General features: G+C 41.2%; 2 protein-coding genes across 5 annotated transcripts in view; one reads left to right on the forward strand and one right to left on the reverse strand.

Moving 5' to 3' along the window:
• The window catches only part of dynlrb1 (dynein, light chain, roadblock-type 1), a 242,234-nt gene that overhangs the window by 55,153 nt on the left and 165,653 nt on the right, over window positions 1-21,428 (forward strand). The window lies entirely within an intron of this gene.
• On the reverse strand, window positions 61-19,721 carry smpd4 (sphingomyelin phosphodiesterase 4). Of its 4 annotated transcripts, none has more exons than XM_071909974.2 (20): window positions 19,641-19,721; window positions 19,104-19,193; window positions 18,631-18,717; window positions 16,739-16,875; window positions 16,522-16,597; window positions 15,867-15,975; window positions 15,204-15,256; window positions 14,714-14,865; window positions 14,324-14,456; window positions 13,735-13,806; window positions 9,394-9,483; window positions 7,352-7,506; window positions 6,189-6,279; window positions 4,874-4,971; window positions 4,402-4,565; window positions 3,473-3,678; window positions 2,947-3,177; window positions 2,171-2,302; window positions 1,912-2,040; window positions 61-1,276 (listed from the first exon to the last, which is right to left on the reverse strand). In XM_071909974.2, the coding sequence occupies exons 2-20, from the start codon at window positions 19,140-19,142 to the stop codon at window positions 956-958; spliced, it is 2,475 nt and encodes an 824-aa protein (XP_071766075.1). In that variant the 5' UTR covers window positions 19,143-19,193; window positions 19,641-19,721; the 3' UTR covers window positions 61-955. The 4 variants fall into 4 exon arrangements, with proteins under 4 accessions (XP_071766075.1, XP_078139944.1, XP_071766077.1 ...); XM_078283818.1 differs by having other exon boundaries at window positions 19,104-19,189; window positions 19,641-19,707; XM_071909976.2 differs by lacking the exon at window positions 9,394-9,483 and having other exon boundaries at window positions 13,741-13,806.

A 21,428-nucleotide genomic window follows, 5' to 3' on the forward strand; every position in this document is an offset into this window, starting at 1 on the left:
TTGACAATGCTCTTTTACTAGGGATTTCCCATCAACAAATGAGGCCACTAGAGCTGCAAAGAAGTGCAAACAATTTATTGACGGCATTGGACAAAAGTGCCATTCTTCTTCCGTTGAAAAAAATAGTCAATTTATTCCATGGTCAAAATCTGAATGTTTTGGACTTCTCCTCTCATCAGATGATTGAAAATACTAAAAAACAAACAAAAAAAACCCACTTGCTCTACCAATAGAGCAGCAACCCCCAGCTGCATTTATTTACAAGGTTATAACAACCACATTTAAAAACAGTAAAGCACTCTATCAAAAGCAAAAACCCAAAAGCTGCCAGTCCATTGCTGTTCTGCTACTGATGGTTCCTACACATCTGCCATTTCAAAATGCCAAGCCTTTTCAAGACCTCCACTTCTTGACTGGGTATCTGAAGACTTTGCTCAGTGTTCAATGCTGTACACTTGCAATAACGCTGGGTAATAAGACTAAACTAGGCCACATCACTCTGGAACTCAGGATTATACTTAACAAAAGATATCGCAATACGTGAAATGACGGTCAACAACTACATATAATGTGTTGTCTGTGTGCAGTTTATCTTGAGAAGACACTGTCTGTTGACTCGCAGGACTCTGGTTCAAGCTCTCCATGTCGGCAAGCATCCGTCCTGCTGAAGAGTCTTCAAGCAAAACCCTGAATCCCTACTCCAGGGCTGCTGCTCTGTAGCTGGTCTTGACCTCTGACCTCCCTGTGGAGGGGGACAAGCTAAAAGAGAATTTCCCTACAGGGATCAATAAAATATCACATAAGTCATTTGTTTATTGGGACCAAACAGCAGCAGTGCTGCGTTCATTTTCCGACTTTTTTATCAAATTCCAAAACTTTAGGAGCTGGAAACGATTGAATTAATTATCTGTAATTTTCCAGACACGTGTAGGAACCCCAGCAGTGAGCGGCTCAGCTAGTGTGACTTCAGTTTGTCTCCAAACAGCATCATGAAGAGTCCGTAGAGGAAGCCCCCGACGAGGATGAGCAGAGAGCTGGATACAGGCCCTAAAGACAGGAGGGCTCCGAACAGGTAGAGCAGCAGAAGCATCAGCAGCGTCCTGTAGCTGGCCAGCGGGCGCAGGCTCAGCCGTGGCTGCCGGTTCTTCTCTAGCGTCCGCCGGGTCACCGGGCTTTTCCTCAGCCTTGTGGATGAATCGGGATTTGTCAAGTAGTGACGGCCCAGGCGACCCAGGAAGTCCGGTCGCGAACAGAGTGCATTCATCTGCCCTCCGAACTGTGGGAAGAAGAGAGCAGAAGTATAAACAAATCCATGAAGTGCAAATCCAATGAGAGACTTTGACTATGGTTACATCTTTCATGTCAGTGCTAAATTGAATCATTCGATCATGCCAGGAGGCCTTAAGTGGCTGCAGGCCCAAAAATCACATTTGCTGGATCCTCAAAAATACAGATAGAAAAAGTGGTCAGGTGTACACTGGTTGTTTTTTATTGTCAACTGTATTTGTATTTATTTTGTTTTTTATTTATTCTTGTATAACCCTAACCCTGTCTATTAATGCGTGACATTTTAACTCTGAATCAGATTTGTTTTAGGGTTATCACAACTGTCCCATAAACGACCTAGTTGTGAGTCCATGTGACTTTTGTTTACGAGGACCTGGTTCATTTGTAATTGGGGAGTGAGAACCTAAACGAACAAAATACAACAAAGACAACTTTTCCACTATAGTTCAGAAAAAAGAAAACAAACTGCAGTTGTGATCGCACCCTTTATTGGCTTTATTTTTGGTTTTACTGTCAGTAAAATACTGTTTTCATTTATTATTATTATTAGTAGTAGTAGTAGTAGTAGTAGCAGCAGTAGCAGTAGGAGTAGTATTATAACATATCATAAATGACAGCACCTACCCTGTCATTAACCAGGGAGGAGATCCTGTAGAACAGTCTGACCAGCAGAGCGTTCTCATAACTCCTGATGGGCTGCAGCTCCGGGTCTCCTTGGTACTCGATCTCAAACCTGCGCAGTCCGTTGATGATCTGCACAAAAGGCCACACAGAGTGTCACGGTTAGTCTTTGCCCTGGTGTTGCCCCACAGCTCTAACACCTACCCCTCCCTCCCTGATAGATTAATTTGTCTTACTTTATAAATAAATGCGACACACTAACCTGCATCCTGCCCACGTCGGTCAGGACAAGGCCGTTCTCCCCCGGGACGCAGTCTGGCAGCTGTTTGTAGTTGGCGTCGTCCTGGGACAAACCCAGGTTGGATATCAGCTGAGTCAGCTGGCCAGGGTTCAGCTGCAAAACAAACAGAGGTAAATATAACAGGAGACCTCAGTCAAGATGTTGTGTTTAGTTTTTCACTGCACATTTTTGATAATCAAATTCCATGACTTTTCCATGGCTTGGGACCAATAATTGTCAGGGTACATTTGTCTACTGAAAAGCTGATTTGAATGTCCAAGATTGCGTGCAGGAAAAATGCAACTATCACTTGGAATTTACATGATCAGGAAATTACACTAACCTTTGAAATACTATATGTATATAGTATACTTAGAAAAAATACGTTGAACAGCAAATTCCCATGACATTTTCAAAACTTTTTGGGTCAGATTCTTTTTTCCAGGCCCGGAGAACACAATTTTCAAATTGATATTCTTGATATTCCATAACCCCCTTAAATTCAGTATTAACAGGATTGTGTCTTTCTTTCTTTTTAATAGTCTTTCTTTCTTTTTAATGTAATTTTACAAACAATATGTATTTTCTGCATTTTATGTGAAGCACACTGAATTTGTCTTGTGTATGAAATGTGCTATATAAATACAGTTTGCCATGCCTTTGCCTATCACCCTCACCATATAAATACACCCCTAAATAAATCAACTAAATTGGGAGGGGATACAAAGAAAGTAAAAAAACAACCAGACTAAACTGACCCTGAAGATCTGACACAGGTTCTCCAGCGCCCTGTCCAGGAACTCGTGGGTTTTCTTCAGACACTCCCCGGTCTCTTCTGGCTCGGCCCCAGAGAAAGTGTTGTTGAGGTCAGGAGAGCCGAACCCAAACCAGGACAGGAAGGAGTTATTTGCCGCCACCTCGATGGAGTGGTCCGATATCCTCTTGGCTGTCTGTCTGGCTTGGGCGATGATCTGGATTAGCTTCAGGACCTGCAAAATTGAAATACAACGGAAACTGAGTAGGTTGGAGTCCAAATGCTGTTGTCATTAGGAGCTCTGAGTTAGGGCTGGGCGACAACTCAATATTATTGTTTATCGTCTTTCAGTGGAATAATATTATGGTGATTTTGGGATATCGTGATACACAATTCTATCTATTCTGCCATCCAAACTGATGATAACAAGCAACTTTTACAATGTGGCTGGTAATGATGACAAACTTACCAAGCACCTCAAAAATACCAGTATTTGTCTGGTGGTAATTTCAAAAACAAACAAAACTTACTGCTCCTCTGAGCTCGGTGCCGAACATCTGCTTGTATTGGCAGTCCTGGCCTTCCAAGGCATAGACGTGACTCTTCACCCTGAACACCGTGTCCGTCACTACCCGTTGCCGTGGCGACAGGTAGCTGCCTCCCTGGCTCGGCGTCAGGTAACCTCGATGCTGCCGGTGGTGGAGGACGTGCTCTGGCTCCAGAAACAGCTGCTCTCCTGGGGAAGGATGGTTGGTTTAGTTTTAGTTTATTTGCACATACCAGGGTTTCCTTTTTAAACACTGAGCTGCAGTCGCCCCCTGCAGCTGGAAAATTACAGATAGAAAAATGTAATAAAATGAAAGTTCATCATCTAGCCTTATTGGGAGGTATCCTGGGGTATTTGAAAACATTCAAGGTATCATAATCAATACGGTGAGATCACTTGCACGTCGTTTTCAGTTAAAATACCACTTTACGTTTGCCATTTATTAAGTCTTGTGCATTGTGTCTGGAGCGCTAATTACACTGTTACCCCTCGGGAAAGTGTTACCTTACTGTTAAACAGCCACTCTGGGGGGAAGCTGAGAGAAATGAAAAAGATGGCTACTAAAGCTGTTTGGCAGTTGATTATCAGAATGCCAGCTGATTTGGACCAAGTTATGTGTGTAAGCTCTGCATGAATAACAAAGGATGGAAATCCAACAATCAAATGCAGAGTGTGTTCTGTTGATGTCCAGAGGCGCACAAAAACACTTCTGCAATTGGTGTTGTCCCTGAATCGAGTACGGTGGGGAATGTACACATCTCATTTTCACATAAACAATAGGACATTATTTTCACAATATCGTAAGAATATATGATTATATATGATAATCATATCACCCAGTTAAATATGACATTATTATGATATGAAAAAATTTAGAAAATGTGTGTGTTGTATATGTGTTTCTGTCCTCACCTTTCTGGATCATGTCTGCGAGGTTTGGCTGAGCAAACACTTTGGCCACCCTGAAGACCATGAGCGCATTCTTGGCGTTGACCAGGTCTGTGCGCACCGCTCTGTTCAGAAAGCCTTGGAACAGCTTTGTGTACATGAGCAGGTTCTCCTGAACAAATGAGACCCTGCAAGACAGCGAGGTACCGTTAGTACCTAATTTACTAACTTGAGTCACAACTTGAAATCTTTGCATCCATTACCATCAGTCCTGCATGTCTTGTTCAACATATTTCTGTACACATCAATTTTTCCTAGCTGCAGCGATATACATTCTGTATTTAACAAGACAAGTTGACAAAGAACATTATTATTTGGAGCCATGGTTGGGGTGGGTGGGTCAATTAATATAAATAGTTTGAGGTTCACAAAAGCTTGGATTACACCATCAGATCCACCCTGAACTTCAGCCAAAAGACAAAGCCGTCCGACTCACCATTTGTCAGGTACAGTTCTGTTCTGGTCTGGCTGAGGATTGGTCTTCTCTCCTGTGTATCTCCACGGCTGGATGTAGCTCAGCCACGTCTCCAACACCTAAACAGAGAGACGATGCACCCTTAAACCCCACTGAAATGCTGAACCAACGCATCTTTCTACAATATTAAAACTCAAATGATCTCTCTAGGGTCACAGGGCACTATGACTGACCCTTGCCCTCCTTACCATTGGTTGCAGTAAATAAAGAGATCATATAATATATTGCTTTTCTATGTCTTTATTACGTACAGATACACCCGCAAGTCAAAACAGTGCATTTGCACACTTCGCAGACTCAAGTGGCTCCCGTCTGGTTCACACACTGCACCCACTGGATAACATGACTGGTGTCGGCTGGACATTGAGCCTTGAACCCGGGATCTCTGGCATGGCAAACCTACACTTTATCAACCAAGCTAAGTGATGCACCGGGCTGGCTCATAGAGTCTTTATGGCCGTTTCCCGCAATGGCACAAGCGCAGAAAAGTTTTTAATTTTTGGGAGCCACCGACTGACCGAGTGATATAATATACTAGCTGGTTGCAGCTAAAAAAAAAAACACACTTCTATAGCTGCCCAATTAAGCATGCAGGCCAGAGAAGAAACCTGATACTTAGAGAAGCGAGCCTGTGATCGGGGGGTGGCGGTTTCAAATCTCTGCTGGGAAAGTCTGGTCAGTGGAAGTGAAGGAAGAGACAACCTCTCCCCTTCTTAGACAGCTACTGTTTCAGTGCCCTTAAGCAAGGAACTTAACTCCGAAACCCTCAGTAGTCGACAGTAGAAGACTGTGGTTGTACTAGGAAGCTCGAGGGTGAGAATGTGTATAACTGTATAAATGTGATCCCATGAATTTTTCTAAACTACCTGTGCGTATTGATTTACCAATTGTTATATTCACTAATTCCGTATGCTTTTGCCTGCAGAAATGTATACACTACCAGTCAAAAACTGATTGAATGTACTATGTTTTTCATTATCTTAAAGCCATTTTGATCTATAGGCTTATGCTTAAATGCTTGAAAATTGTTTCTTAGACAAATATAAATAGTGAAGTTGATGCGGCTACTTTAAAGAATCTAAAATATAAGATAGTTTTGATTTGTTTAACACTTGTTTGGTCACTGCATAATTCCATTTGTGTTATTTCATAGCTTGGATGTCTTTACCATTATTCTAAAATGTGGAAAATAGTAAAAACAAAGAAAAATGTGGTGTGTCCAACATTTTCACTGGTATTGTTGTGTATCTATACAAAAGACAAGTCTGACACTTACTGCTCTGAAAGAGGCGTCCAGAGGCCAGTGGCCGAAGCAGTGCTGGAGAAACAGGTAGAGCTTCTGTTGGACAAAACGCTGCACCACCACTCTGTAGGGAGGAGGGACAAAAAACATTTTGTGCTTATTTAATATTGAAATTTCTTTTAGCAGACTATTGGGATATTGTTCCAAGAGTACTCACAAGTGATGAATAGATGTACATGTAGACGCAGAAAACAAAAACAGGGATTAACTGGAAAACAACACCATGGCAGGGTGCTCCTTCCACAAATCAAAGCCATGTTTTTATTTTCTTTATACTTTACTTTCTTTATGAAGGCCATGGGGCCAAAATATGTCAGGTACAGTTTTAACTTTTCATAATGAAGAGCCAAATAGAATAAAGACTTTTTAACCTATTTTGGAGTGCCTTGGAACTCTTTTTCCATGTATTTTTGGATTATTGGCAAACCACATTTAAACATCCAGTTCTTACTTTGGTTATCCTATCATGATGGTAGATATAGGTGAGTTGGTTTAATCACTTCACTTCAGGGCTGCAGTCAAGACCATCTTAATAAAATCAACATCCAAAAGTGGCCGCAACCAGGACAAGTCAGACTAATAATAGGCAGGAGACAGCCACAAGTGACATCAAAGAAGTCTTGAGACCAGACTTGAGTACATCAGCCCTGCTTCACTTATAATCCTATGTTTTATTTCTGTGCAAACACCCTAAACATTTTTTGTCTGTCTTTGCTGTAAACAGATCGTAAAATGATAAAAATTAGAGGAATAGTTCACCCAAAATACAGACAAACATGGAAGTGGGGAAGATTCACATGAACGTGCAAGGTCTGGGTGCATGCAAGCGTGAAAGTTTTCAAAAACAACGGCTGTAGGAAGATTTGCGCTATGTAATGGTGTAAATATCGGTCTTTTCCACTCACTGTGCAATCACTGGACTTCAGAAGACTTGGGTTATGCTGCACGAGCTGTATGGAGTATTTTTATGGTCAATTATTGCCCTTTTTGGAACTCTAAAGAACCGGTCCCCACTGACTTAAGTTGTTTTGGAGCAGGCTGCTACAGAGTTGTTGTTAAGGGAGACTGGCAGCATTGCCACAGAGTTATCTGTAAAGCCCTGAAAGTGCCTGGGTAGCATGTATGATGACGCTCACCTCTTGAACTCTTCCAGGGGGCTGGTGTGAGCGTGGGAGTGGGCCGAGGGCAAGGAGGAGAGCTGCTCCGGCTTCAGGCTGTTGGAGAAGGCGTGCAGGTGCTTCACCAGGAGACGCACCACCAGAACGTGCTCCTCTGTCGGGCTGAAGGGCTCCTGAAACAGCAACCAGTCACACAGGGCTCCGCAGGATACATGACACCCAATCATCATTAAGCTCCCCCCGTTTCAGAAAACAGCCAATCATAATGCTTCCCACTCCAAAAGCAGTCAATCAATCACCAAAAGCTCTTTCCAGATGTCATAGAGGGCAGAGGTCCCACGCCCAGTAAGTGTTTTTAAAGAGTAACTAAACCCCAAACCCAAGTCTGTGTAAAGCCTGACATCTAATGGTAAACAGCATGCTACTGAAATTGCCATCTGCTATTGGCTGGTCTTTGGTGCCAGGCAGACGTCAGGCTTTACACAGATTTGGGTTTGGGGTTTAGTTGCTCTTTAACCATTAATGTTTAGATTCATAAAGGCTGACTGGAATAGGTAGACAAAATTTCTGTTCTAATAAAAATAAAAACCTCACAATCAAGAAAAAAAAAACCTGCTATTTTTTAGGTTATTCTTTTTTGTTTCAGTAATTACAAGATGTATGATGTTGTGGGTACAAGGGGCCTAATTCATAAAATATTCATATGCATAATGTTTGTGTTTACAGTCAAAGTTACCTTGATGTCAGAAACAGCGGTTTACATTCATAATCTGACTTTTGGTGATATACTGAAAGCAAAAACTTTATACCATTCCCCAAGAAAACAATGATTTAGTCAGCATTTTCAAAAATATTTTTTAAATCATATTCTTTGAAATTATCATTTTATGAAAACAGAGATAACATCAAATTACATTTTAATAAATGACATCCCGGGAAACAGAGTGGGGGGGTGGGACCTCGGTGCTCCATTACCCGCTGACAGCAATGCTACTTTGATAAAATTGTGCAGTATTACCTCTGCTGGCTATAAATTACTCCTGTACAGTACTTCCTTTGTAAAATGAATTAAGGGTAAAATGTTTTTATGTAAATAATAATGAAATTATTTGAAGTCCGGCATGTATGGTAATGGATGTTCTTTAAAATGTAGTAGTACCATTTGCTTTAAATAGAAAATGTGTCATGAGGAAGAAACATGTATTAACCACATAAACGTGAAAAGCAACAAAGCACACCAGACATAGAAAAGCATGCTTTTTAAAAAAGAAAACCACACACAAACCAGTAAAACTCTGCTCAAAGATTCAAATTCCAAAGCTTCATTCCAGGATTTTCTTATCAAGGATACTTCTCTGTAGAAACTCAGAATTTACAGTCAGACTGAAGGCTTCGTATGGGGAACTAAGGAGTAAGATTTCGAATGGTTGCAAAAACAGAAGGCGGCCTTGATGTTCAAACTTTTGAAAGCAGTCCACAGTAGATCCCAAGGCTAACAACATAATCCCTGGTTTCTCAAATTATGGATCAGGACCGAATATGGTTCCTGGATTACTGCTAGTGGGTCCAGACATGAATAAAGTGTCAATAGCCCTCTTTCCACTGTTAGCCAATGAGCCTGGAACTTGAGCATCACGGCTAAATTTAAAAGGCCCTGATTGGTAGAGTCCAGCACAGTAGAAAAGGATCCCTGGAACTGGGATTAAGCAACAGCTTTGGCTCACAGTGACTAGGAGACTGTGTTCTCATTTAGGTTATGGTTCACAAAAGCTGGTAGGTCACAAATCCACCAACCACTTTCACCATTTTACCAGCCAACCTGACTTTTAGAATAGCTGGAAACCTCCAAATGATGGTTGGTTATGTGCCAAAGTGGCAGGTAAATCATACAAACGTATCACCTATAGCCAAAATTTGCCAGCATGAGGTTGGAGACTGGAGGGAAAATGTTTGTCAAAGTGAGAGAAGTACCCTTGACTGTGATCTTAACTGACCAAGCGGCCTAGGTTTACCTCCAGGAGGCCCCAGAGGGGCGGGGGTGAATGAAAAGGTAAAAGTACTTGGTAGGTGTGGAGGGTCCCAGAGCCTGGTGGGGCGTGGGGTTGGCACGGCATGCTGGACATACTGAGGCGGTACTGCAGCAGCGCCAGCTGTTCACCCGTAACCACCAGGGGGGAGAGGAAGAGGAGGAAGAGGAGGAAGAGGGAAAGACAACAACAAAGGTGGAGGAGCAACAGCAAAGAGAGAGGAAGGGAAAAGTGACAATAAAAATGGGGCAAGGAAGAGAAGCAAAGGAAAGAAAAAGGAGGGAGGAGGAATGTAAACATGAGAATAGGAGATAGGGAGACAGGGAGACAGTAAAAAGGAGAGTGCAACCGGACAGAAAAAAAAAAGTATAGGCCAAAAACATTTAGGGGGAAAGGAGCAGAAAACAGGAGAGGAGACAAACAAAAATAAGATATTGACCATGGGAACACAAACTTTGACTGCTGGGGGACGATGCAGTAGCCCTTTCACACACTCCGCACAAAGAGGATAACATGGTTAATAGGGATGGGAATCATTTCACATCAGATTAAAGTATGTAGCCGTCTAAAGTAAAAATAGAAAGAAACCCAAAAACAAATGTGATTGACGGCTCTTGAATTGTGTATGCCAAACATTTACCCCTTGTGCAACCCAAATAAAGGAAAATGTCTTATATTTTCCTCCATTAAGTATAATTAATATGACTCACCCTTTGGATCTGTCTTGATAAGCCATAGCGATTATTGTTTCACTTTGGCAACACTTCATCTAGGTTGAATTTCTTTTAATCAATCAAGTGTTCTTGCTGGTGACTATTACATTGCCCAGTGATTAAGCAATAAGTTGTTTAATCATCCCCATCCCTAATGTTTAACAACAATATCATTAATAGGGTGAACTCAAAAGTACAAGATTTTTTTTGCCACCAACAAAACTCTCAAAGTAATTAACAGTTGTGTTGGTAGATCCATAGAACCAGGGAAAATGCAATTTATGGTTGGGTGACTTCATTGATATTAAAAATAAACATATCACACCAACCTGTGTTCACTATGACACAATTTGAATGAGCGTTTGATGCCATTAAAAATTGTTGAAGACGGTTTTGTCAGGACAGGGTAATCTGAGAAAGAAAAAGAGGACAGCCCAAACCTCTAGATTTGTGTGGGACATCTAAATCTGATTCAATCGGGCCAAAATCTTGTAATTCAAGTCCACTCTTAACAGAATCGACACAGGACACAACACAGTAAGTCAGGTTAATAAGTCTGTTATAGAGGTTTGAAGATGAATTAAGGAGGAACACTTGACAAAAGGAAAACTGCTGTATGTTTACAACGATTGACAGCATGTTACAGGAGGAGGTGAAGGGCTATCTCAGTGTTTCCTATGCAGCGATATGCAGCAGTGATGCTTGGGGGTAATTTGTCTGTTTTGGTTCCACATTTGTCTCCCTTTTGGCCCCAGTTTGCAGTGCTGGGAATTACTTCTTTGGATAATTCATCATAATAAAAATATTAACTAAACCATAAGCACTACATTACTTTTTGTTTTAGAGGAAAATGCATCTAAATTATACTGTTTCCCATTTTTAGCAGTGATAATATTGTTCTTGCTGTGATGGTGCACCACTGCCACATAAACACAGAGGAAACACTGTTGGGGGGTTATAAGGGTGAGAGAGGGTGTACTGCATCTTTTACACACAATGTAAATTCACACACAGTCTAACCATGCAATCTATACAGTTGAGGGTCACAGTAAATATAATGTATAATTACAAGAGAATGGGGATATGCATGCTACAGGTAAAAAACAAACAAAAAGGCAACACCAGCATAAAGAATCACACTGTGATTGAAGCTTTGTAATGGTAAGACTCGCAAAACTCAGGAAAATTAATGCCATGTAAATACATTAAAATATGTTAATTATTACACTGTACAAATCTGAATTTTACTGTGCGAATCTGAATTTGAATGACTGTCTTAGTTTGATGTACTTCAAAACTGTAACTGTTACAGACAATTTTAAAGTATTGGGTGGTTCAAATGGTTCTACAATGCAACAATTTTAGCAGTACATGCTCCTAAAAATAAACTAAAAAAGTAGCACATGTGCAACTGAAAGTTCAAAATATGGATGGGGCAGTTTCAATTGTTTTTACAAATCATGCTAATTTCCTTTCTGTGCTAAATCTTTCAGTTAAAGGGGGCACATCCTCCTTGGATACACCTGTCACTGTAAAGCGCAGATGGGATGCTTTGTATGACAAGGTTTTGGTCCACTCCTAGCAAACAAAGCTTCTTATTCTTATTTATAGCAGTGGATATTGAGAGGTGACTAGGGACCAGCCTCACTTCAGCCTTTACACTGTGACATTTAGTATTTCTGTCTGATGTCATTTACAGCCTGTGGAGTCACTGCGTTATTGTTTTGTTATTGTCTCAAATGGGGGAACCTCATCTTTCCACCTGCAGCTCAGAGTACAGCGTTAACCACAAGCAACTAGGGATGCACTGATACCGATACTGGTATCGGTACCGATACCAGGCTAAAATGGAATATCGGTATCGGAGATTTTACCCAAGACTAAAATCTGATACCGAAAGCCATGAGTAACATGTAAGAAATAAAAGCAAACCGTCTTGATTTTATGCATTTGTGGCACATAGAAGCCTGTATTTCTCAAACAGTGGGAAAAACAAGGATTTTATCTCAATAATTTTGTCCATTGACCCCAAACTAAGGAAGTAAGCCTGCACTGTTCAGTAAAAGTAATGGATCGGATCGGTACTCAGTATCGGCCGATACTTAAACTTTCATACTCGTAATCGGTATCGGCATCGAAAAAGTGGCATCGGTGCATCCCTACAAGCAACACCTGTAGAGTTGCTGGAAATTAGTAGGGACACTTGCCCAAGGACACTTCCACATGGGCAGACACATAGAGTCATGGGGGATCGAACCTGAGACCTTCTGGTTACAGGATAGTATTTGAGCCACTAGGACGGTAATTTCAGAATGATTTCATTCACTAGAAGTTAGCACAATGACAGAATGTATTTATGACTTTTCCGATTAGAGGTTTTACGTTCCTCACTGTTATCATCCCATCTACAGTGGACAGATGACACCTTTTCAGATGGGAGTCCATGGGACAAAATGTATCAAATTGGAGTCTGTGGTGTAAAGCATCTCTACTTGGGGGTCCTTGACATTAAAAAGTTTGGGAATCCCTGCACTAGGGGTCCCTACCGCCCCATTTGCGAAGCACCCTTTACACAGAGTCTCCAGAAGCCTTGACTGTGCGGTGCCTTTATGTTGGTGTTTCAAATACAGACAGAGAACGTACCAAAGGAATGAACGGACGGAGTCATGGACATGCAGCATGCATAAGTCAAGAGAGGAAGCAAAAGCACTACTACCAGGAACACATGCCAAATCCCTTATTGCAGTAGCTTTGCTCTGCAACTGCCCTTATGCCATTCATCCAAAAAGGGATAAAAAGGCTCTTTCAAAAGAAACCAGAAAATCTGATGCTGCTGTGAAAATCCAAAATGTATTCAGTGGGGAAGAGGGAAGCTTACCGTGCATTCACACCGCAAGCAACTCAAGAAACCAGTCAATAGAGGTAAATTCATTTTCTACACCAGATGCTCCTCGTTTGTCGGTGCAGAAAAACTGGCTGCAGCTGAACTTTTGGGCAACATCCCCATCAGCAGGGAATCATGTATTACAGTACAATATGCGACACTTATCCCTACAAATCCCCTAGCGCTAGAGCTAGCGATCTGCTAGCTCAAATTGGCAAAGTGGCTGCTAACGGTGTGAACACAGAATTAGGAGTGAAGTTGCCCTTAAGTGGTGATCAAGAAGAAGCTTCCCCACTCCCAGGTTTACTCTAAAAACTGAAATGTTTGCACAACTGTCCTCACAGCTGAATCTATTGACAACTTCACCCTCGGCCGCTCAGGGCAGCAAACCTTTGTTTTTTGTTTTCACTGGCCACAGTGGCTGGTACATCTCAAAATACAGCCACTTTCACCATTTTACAAGGCAGCTACATTTTTAGTGTAGGGCCTCCAAACGATGGCTGGTCAGCTGCCAATACGGCTGGAAGACGAGACAAAATGACCAGCCACAGCCGAAGTTTACCAGCTGGTGGCCGGTGTTATTTCCCACCCTGGGCTTGCTCCAAGACGGGACAGTGGTGGTGGGTGTGAGGGAGGGTTGTGGTCAGCCAGTCAACAGCCAGCCGTGCGATGCTGCAGTGCAGGGCAGAGGGCAGGGTGGGGGGTCGTGGGACGGGGAGGGGAGATGGAGGCCAGTGGTGGAGGAGAGGTGGGGGGGGGCATGTGCCAGTCTCTTACCTTCACCTGGGGAGACTGCAGCTTCTGGTACATCTCCAGGGAGTAGTGATGAAGCCAGATCTCCACAAACATCTTGGGTGGGACACACACACACACACACACAAGCACACCCAACATTATTAAAAATAATTTTATACATTTCATAAGCTTGGACCAGCATCTGTCCTAATGTACCTCCTTCACTCAATGTAGCCAAAATGAAACAAAAATGTGTATTTGCGCACAATAGATTTATTTTACTTGAATTTAATCATATTCATCATGTAATTTATGATGGTATTGTTAGTTTTACGTATACTTAAACTGTTTTTAATGTGTTTTAATGCTGTTTTTATGCTGAGTTTATTATTTATTCTATGAGTTATTGAGAAAGCGCTATATAAATAAAATGTATTATTATTATTCATTTCATATTAAATCTATTATATTTCTAGAATTCTCTTTTCACTTTGAGTACTTTTATGTAGCTGTCAGACAAAAAAAATCAAATAATTGCATTTCTTAAATTATTCTATTACACAATAAAATGTTGAAAACGAAAACATGCACATGACATGCACTCTAAACCAAATGCTAATTTGTGCCTCACCTGTAACAACGTCTCTGACCTCCAGATTTCCTGGGCTGCAGGGTCTGCGTTGACGGACGGCTGGTGGAATATGTGATGTTTCAGGAGACTGGGGCTGTGGACGCCATAACCAGCAAAGGAAACACTGGGAGACCTGAGAAGTTAAACGCAGAAGGAGAGTGGGTTCAAACATTTGTTATCATTTTTAACCATGTAAAGAGAATACATTTTGCTCTTATGTTGTGGTGTCTAACTGAAAGTGCCTGGGATTTCTATTTGGATTTTTTGTTTAAATAAATGCAGTTACATGATAATAACAAACGTTCGAATATTCCTGTCTTCTTACTAAACCTTTCGGTGGGACAGGACTCTAAAAAGAACCATTCATGAAAACTTTATTGCTATAAATACCTCGGTGAAGGTGCAGTGACGGAGCCTCTGGAGTCGGAGAATGGAGAAGGGGGCACACTTCCTTCAGTGGGGAGGAAGTATTTGAGGTAAGTGTCCACTAGCACAAAGTAAGCATTGTCCGTGGCACTCCCATGATGTCCTTGAGGATAGTTCTGGAAACATAAAGACTAATGGTCAGTTATTTCTGTGACAACTAACGCCCCTGCTGGTTGTGTTTATTCCTGAAAAAATATCAAATCCTTTCCTCTCTAGCAAACATGCAATCATTTCTCATGAACAATTTTCTGTATGAAGTTTACCAGGACAGTCATTTTTGAATAAACAGGGATACAAACTCTAACTTTTATTAAAAATAATTGCAAGAAAAGATAATTTTGTCTTTAGCAGCCAACAAGTAGTTACAATCTAGAGGTGGATGATGACTTTTCCCTCCCCATTTTCTGGACGCATTTTAATGAGCAAAACTTTGATCGTACTTTGACAAACTCACCTTTGGCGTGATGAGACTGTAGGCAAAGTTGAACATGTAGAATTCAAATGGATCTGCAGAAGGTTAAGGAACAACTTAGGAGTATTTTTTTATTTTTTATTTGTTTGCCTTCTATTGATGTAAAGCACTTTGAGCTGCATGTTGTGTATGAAAGGTGAGTACTTTGAAACTAAGTTGTCAGGATATCTGTGCACCAAAGTCACAAAAGTATTGTAAAGCAAATTGAAGAACTGATCAATGAAATCTGTGTTCCTAATCTGTGAAAAAGTGAAAGAGGTGAGTTTCTGTTCAATATATATTGAGATGGGTGAGGGACATGTACACTGAACAGTATGCAGCTTTCCTCTGTATTCATTCACCAGTGGAACCCCAGGACAACTAGCCAATTCAATGAAATTCACAGCCAACTTTTCCTCTAAAACACAGTAGAGTCCCAAGTTATAGAGTGGATGTTTATGTTATGACAAAATATGTAAAGAAAAATATGTTTAGCGCTGCAATCTATACTGGAACCATAACTAGGACCAAAACAAGGATAGACATGCAACCGAGACTTAAATAACCCCCAAGCACCACGTCTCAAAACAGTGGATCTTAACACTACATCTTAATAACATGAGTAAATCCTAGACTGATCAGTGTCAGTGTTGTTGTGAGGGATACTGAGAGCCAGGTTGAGTGTCAGCAGACCAGACAGGGGGAACTGCAGCTTGTTGTGGAACAGCGGACAGTCTGGGAGAACGCCTTCCTGGATGGAGGCCTTCACAGGACCCTGCAGGAGAAACATACACACTGAAAATAAGGAGGAGTGGGTATGGCTGACATTTTGTCGATACAGATACAAGTTCCACTACTTCCAAGTTGGATATCAGCTCAAATAGGATACTTTTTCGATGCCTTTCTATGTTGAATGAAAGCACATTTCATTTTGCAATAGTGTTTTTTTTCTGTGGAACATTTATACACATGCTTTTCTAAACAGAATCTGTACATGCTCAAAATTCCCATAAGAAAACCTTTCATTTTAAGAATAAAACATTTGACATTTCCGTATATATTTTTCAATACCTTAAAATTGATGCAGATACCAAAAACATGAACAGTACAGATAAGTAGTGATTGTCAAAACCCAACTCTCTAAACTCTAGAACAAGCTTAAATTTGTAGATCATCAGCATTACTAGCAACCAATAGTATGGAGTACAAAGATCAAAACCTCAGCATTCAAACAACAGATTTAAAATGTGAAATATTGATATAGTAAGCAACACTGTGTTAAGCTAATGATGGACCCTCTGAAGAGACAAATGGTTCTCACCGGGAGATAATTGACAGGTATTTCATATTTGTACTCCTCTGCTTGAAGTTTATACACCAGCTTCATCATTGGCCCACTGAAAAGAAAATCAGACAAAAAACAAAAAGATCAGAGTTTGATTTGTTTCATTACACAAATTAATGAATGTAACTGGACTCGGCTAATGTAAAACACGTTTTGTTGCGATCATACAGAAGAGAAAAGAAACTTCATCTACCTGGGGTCCAGGAAGTCCATGGCGATGTTGTACTCATTGCTGCGGGAATGAAGGAGTCGCAGGTTCCAGCCAGCGATGACTCCGTCCAGACTGCCAAACACACTCTCCACCAGCCAGGGGAAGATCAGGTGCAGCTCCTAATGGGACACAGACATATATACACTGTATTCATACATTGGCAACACAATTGACAATTAGCCTCAAGGTTAGAGGGTTTTTGCCCGGATGGTTGTCAGCTTAATTCCATTGACCAGTAGGGAAAATCTCAACAGAAGAGAAAAATTGAAGACAAAAAAAAATAATTGCATAAGTTATTGAGCAAGTTTTAGATTAAAACTGGAAATCTGCTCCTGTCTGTCATGTTTCAAACAGAACCTAATTCTATACACAAAGTACCACTGTAAACTGCTAGGGTGACAATTTCTATGAAAAAAATATATAATAATTATTTTTGCCAGTAAAAATTATTCTTGGCAAGAAAATGTTTTTAGTTTTTAGTTGAGCCAAAAGTTAATTTCAGAAACTGAGAACAGACTGACTGAGGCAAACACATCTGTGGGTTTTGACTTTTCATGGTCAATAATGGGTTTAGAAAAACACAAAAATTACACCAGTGTTATTCTTTAATAAAAGGCCAATATCCAAATCGATATATCAGTCTAACACTAGATAATGGAGTCAGCAGGACAAATCTTCCCTTTATTACAGCTGATTGTGGATGAATATTTGCCCCATCAGAGTTGGCCCAAAATTATCCCTGTGTGGCACTGCCTCACTAGTACATTGTATGTGCTGAAGCTACAATCTTTCTAGTGAATGTGACTGTAAGCTTGCTCCCTCACTGCCTCCCTCACAGTCTCCCTTTGTGTCACTCAGGCGCCAACAGGGCAACAGCTGTCCACAAACAGAGATTCAAAAATCCACATGCCTAGAGAAACAATAACTTATTATGTATTGCACTATGTTGGTGGACAAATGTCACCCGCATACAAAGGGCATGCATCAGTGAGTGTGCCAACTAACATTTTAATGTAACAGCAAGTCCCTAAACTTTGTCCTTCTTTAACCATGCCTGACCAACAGAATTCCCCTAAAAGGAGTATAAAGTCTACCTTTTATCTTGGACTGTGTGGCTCTTTTAAGGGAGGGTAAAGATACTGAAAGTGAAACTATCCTACTACTAACCATGCTCCACAGTAGCAGCTGTCTTGTCACACTAAAGGCATTCAGCATAAAAAGGTTAGGTCAGCCATGGCCTGGCCTGGCCTGGCCTATCCAATCAAGAGGCCAAACCCCTGGGTGAGGCAGCAGCACGGTGTCATGTACACATACAATGGCATTCCTTTCCAAATATTTCTAGCCGATAAAGTTGTTCACACACAATGTAGAGACATGTGAGAATGCCACTAAATTGTCCACTGATACAGTTGATATACAGTACAATGGAGACATTGAGCTGGGGCTGTATGTGTCAAAGTATCAATATGAGGAATAGCCAATCTTTCAAAGGGGCATGTCTTGAAATATCACTGTGAAACATGTCCATATAACTGTCAATTTTACACAGATTATTGTATCAGCTTTTGTTTCTTTACCAGTTGTATTTTGCAACAACCCCATGGACTGATACAGCATCTACCCATCGATCTTGAAGTTCATCTTACTGCCTCACAACAAGGCCAGTGGAGCACTGACATTTACAACGAATAACAAATTCTGGTGCAACAGCGAACATGAACACAGCAGACAGACAATACAAAATGCAAAAGCGTCATACAATCAGGTTCACAGAATCTCATACACATGTACACTGACTGAATACATCACCATGGAAGAGCGAAGCAAACAGGGGGGCGGGGGAGGTAACATTTCTCTTTTCTAGGTAACGGTACCTTTGCAGGATAGTCATCAATGATCTTCACCAGATCCTGGCATCGCTGGAGGATTGACTTGGTGGTCGAATCAGCTTTTAGGTTGGCCTGGAGAAAGATCACAACAAATTAACAACTACTAATAACAGAAGACTGAAAGAGCCCATCCTTTTGTGAATTACAGTGTACAGGAGTTAGTCTTCGTGGATTTTGTGCAGAGACGTATTGACCACTTAAAAAGTAAAACAGTAGATAGTGACACATGGTAGAGGGACAACAGGGCCTCACATACAGTGCGAAAGACACAATAGTCAAATGATTAATTTCACTTAGGGACGGTTAAACATCTGATAGCTCTACGAAAGGAGGGGAATCACGCCTTTGACTAATGCGTCTTACAAGAAATCACATCTATATCCGTTACTAATTACCATGTGTTGATTCTCAGAATAGTTACAAGCATAGTAACGTTACAACAAGCAAGAGAGACTTACCAGTAGGAAACTGGGCTGTTGCAAGGTTGGAGCAGCCATGAAGGACCCTGGAGTTTATTTCTTAAGACGTACAATCCACTTGGCTCCTACCTTGGTAATACACAGACAAAACTGATTACCTGCTTTGGACAGTTACCGTTAGCTAGCAACACCAAGCTAGCTAGCAAAGTTAACATTATTCTGTTAAGTTAGCTCGCTTAGCATAAACAAAAGCGGACTAACAAACGACTTGTGTTAGCTAACAGGGATTCATTGAAACCAGCTTGTACCAGAGAAACAGGCTAATAACTGTGTGTAGTGACATAAGCCAACTACAATGCGACTCATTGACTGCAAGCGGACAGTCCCTGAACCGCACTGAACCATGCAAGCTAACATAAGCAGGCTAGCTAACGTTAGCTAACTAGATAGCAGAGAGACTAGCAAACCAAACTGACAGCAGCAGCCATGAAGTCGGCTTGCTTGCCTTGGCTGGTGCACAACATATCCTCAAAAAACGAAATAAACTTTAAACCACTAAACTAAAAACGCTTTTACCCTCGCTGCTGACAGTAATTCGGATTTTCCAAACTAGTCCAATCAACCGCGTTTCCATCAGGATACTTTCAAAGCCAACTAGCGTGTTGCATTCATGTCCTATGGGAAAGTCGACAGATACAAACGTTAAGCTTGAAACAAGGAAATACATGTCAAGTTTAGGGAATTCAAGTTCATTTCTAATCACACGAATAAAATCAACGATTTTCATCACATGGGTTGTTTTGTGACCATGATTAAAATGCCACGGCAGGGCACAATACTTGCTGGCTTTTTCGTTTGTGGTTGACGTTGCAATATTAGGTTTTGGTGTTAAACATCAACTGAAATGCATCACTCACTAAGTACATGTGCGTTCAGGGAGAAAATAATTATAATCAGGATAGACCAAAACCGACAGAAAACTTAAAAAACAGCGTCTTGACGGCTTCAACCCAAACAAGTGGTCACTTTGAACCGCCAAGTCGTTCCCACGGTTATTTCCACGGGCCATGAATGCAGCATTAATTTCGAATTGATGTCACTTCCTTAAAAGGAGAGGGGGCACGCGACCACTTTCTCGAAGAGCGTCACAGCGTCCTCCTCTGTTCAGAAAGATGAATTACATAAACTTACGCTATTGTGCTGAAGGAACTTTTCACACTCACATAGCAACTCAATATAATAACTGCCAATATTATAATAACTGCGCATAATGTTATAAAATCAAATGTCATGTAGCCTGCTGTTGGTCAGTGAGTCCGAAACCAAATCCCTTTAATTTTATCCCTAAAATGTCATTAATTTCTCCATTACATAAACAATAATTTTCCAAACCATAGCTTTAAAAAATAAGGTAGTATCACGGGTTTTTAAGGGATCTATTCATGGGTTGATTCATGAAGACTCTAGAAATGAAGAGATTTTTTTAATGCCTTTTGTGCATGGTTTACAGAGTTATTAATGCGTTATTAATAGAAAGTGTCCTGTCTCCCTGAATTTTTCATTATATTAGAAAGTAAGCAGTCAAAAATTTAGGCGGTGTTTAAGAGGGTTTCATTAATCACTACCTTAACTCATTTTAAGGGGATTTTGCACAAATTAATGGGTGAATTTATGTAAATGTAAAGTTATTTTAAGGGATTAGGGAGTTAGACTACTCATTCTTTTTCCTCGCCCAGATTTTTCCAGCCAATACTGGGATTCAAACCAGCAATCTCTTTCTTTATCCTTGATTTCTCCAGGGAAATCTTCAGCTATCTCTTTTTCAGCAGCACCTTGTTTCACATGACATACTCCATCCATACTCAAACCTACTGCCAACTGCAACCACAGTCTTCTGCTATTGGCCACTGGAGCAGTTGTGGAGGTTAAGTGCCTTGCTCAAGGGCACCTGATAGTAGCTGTGGAGGGGAGAGAGAGAGATACCGTCACTCCTTCACCTTTCCCTTCCACATTTTCACAGCCCGTCTGGGGGATTCGAACCGGCGACCCTCCAAGTCCCAAGCCCACTTCTCTAACCTTCTGGCTGTTTCTGCCCCCAGAGACAGCAGTATGTATTTCATCAGGGAGAGATGCAAAGACTAAATACATTGTTCACAGCCAGGAAGGGAGTAGAGGAGCGAGATGGGGTGAGGATATACAGAGGCGGAGTGCAGCAGTGACCTCGGTTATGTAACAGTAGGACAGTATAAGTCACTTCCTCGGCTTGCCACCACCTGCAACTGGCTGTTATGTTAAAACAGCTGAAAACAATGACGAGCTGGCCAGGGGGTTTGGTTCCTGAACATGACGTGGCATCAGAGCCGC

Source organism: Centroberyx gerrardi, chromosome 5 (genome assembly GCF_048128805.1).
Source record: "Centroberyx gerrardi isolate f3 chromosome 5, fCenGer3.hap1.cur.20231027, whole genome shotgun sequence".
Taxonomy (NCBI): Eukaryota; Metazoa; Chordata; class Actinopteri; order Beryciformes; family Berycidae; genus Centroberyx; species Centroberyx gerrardi.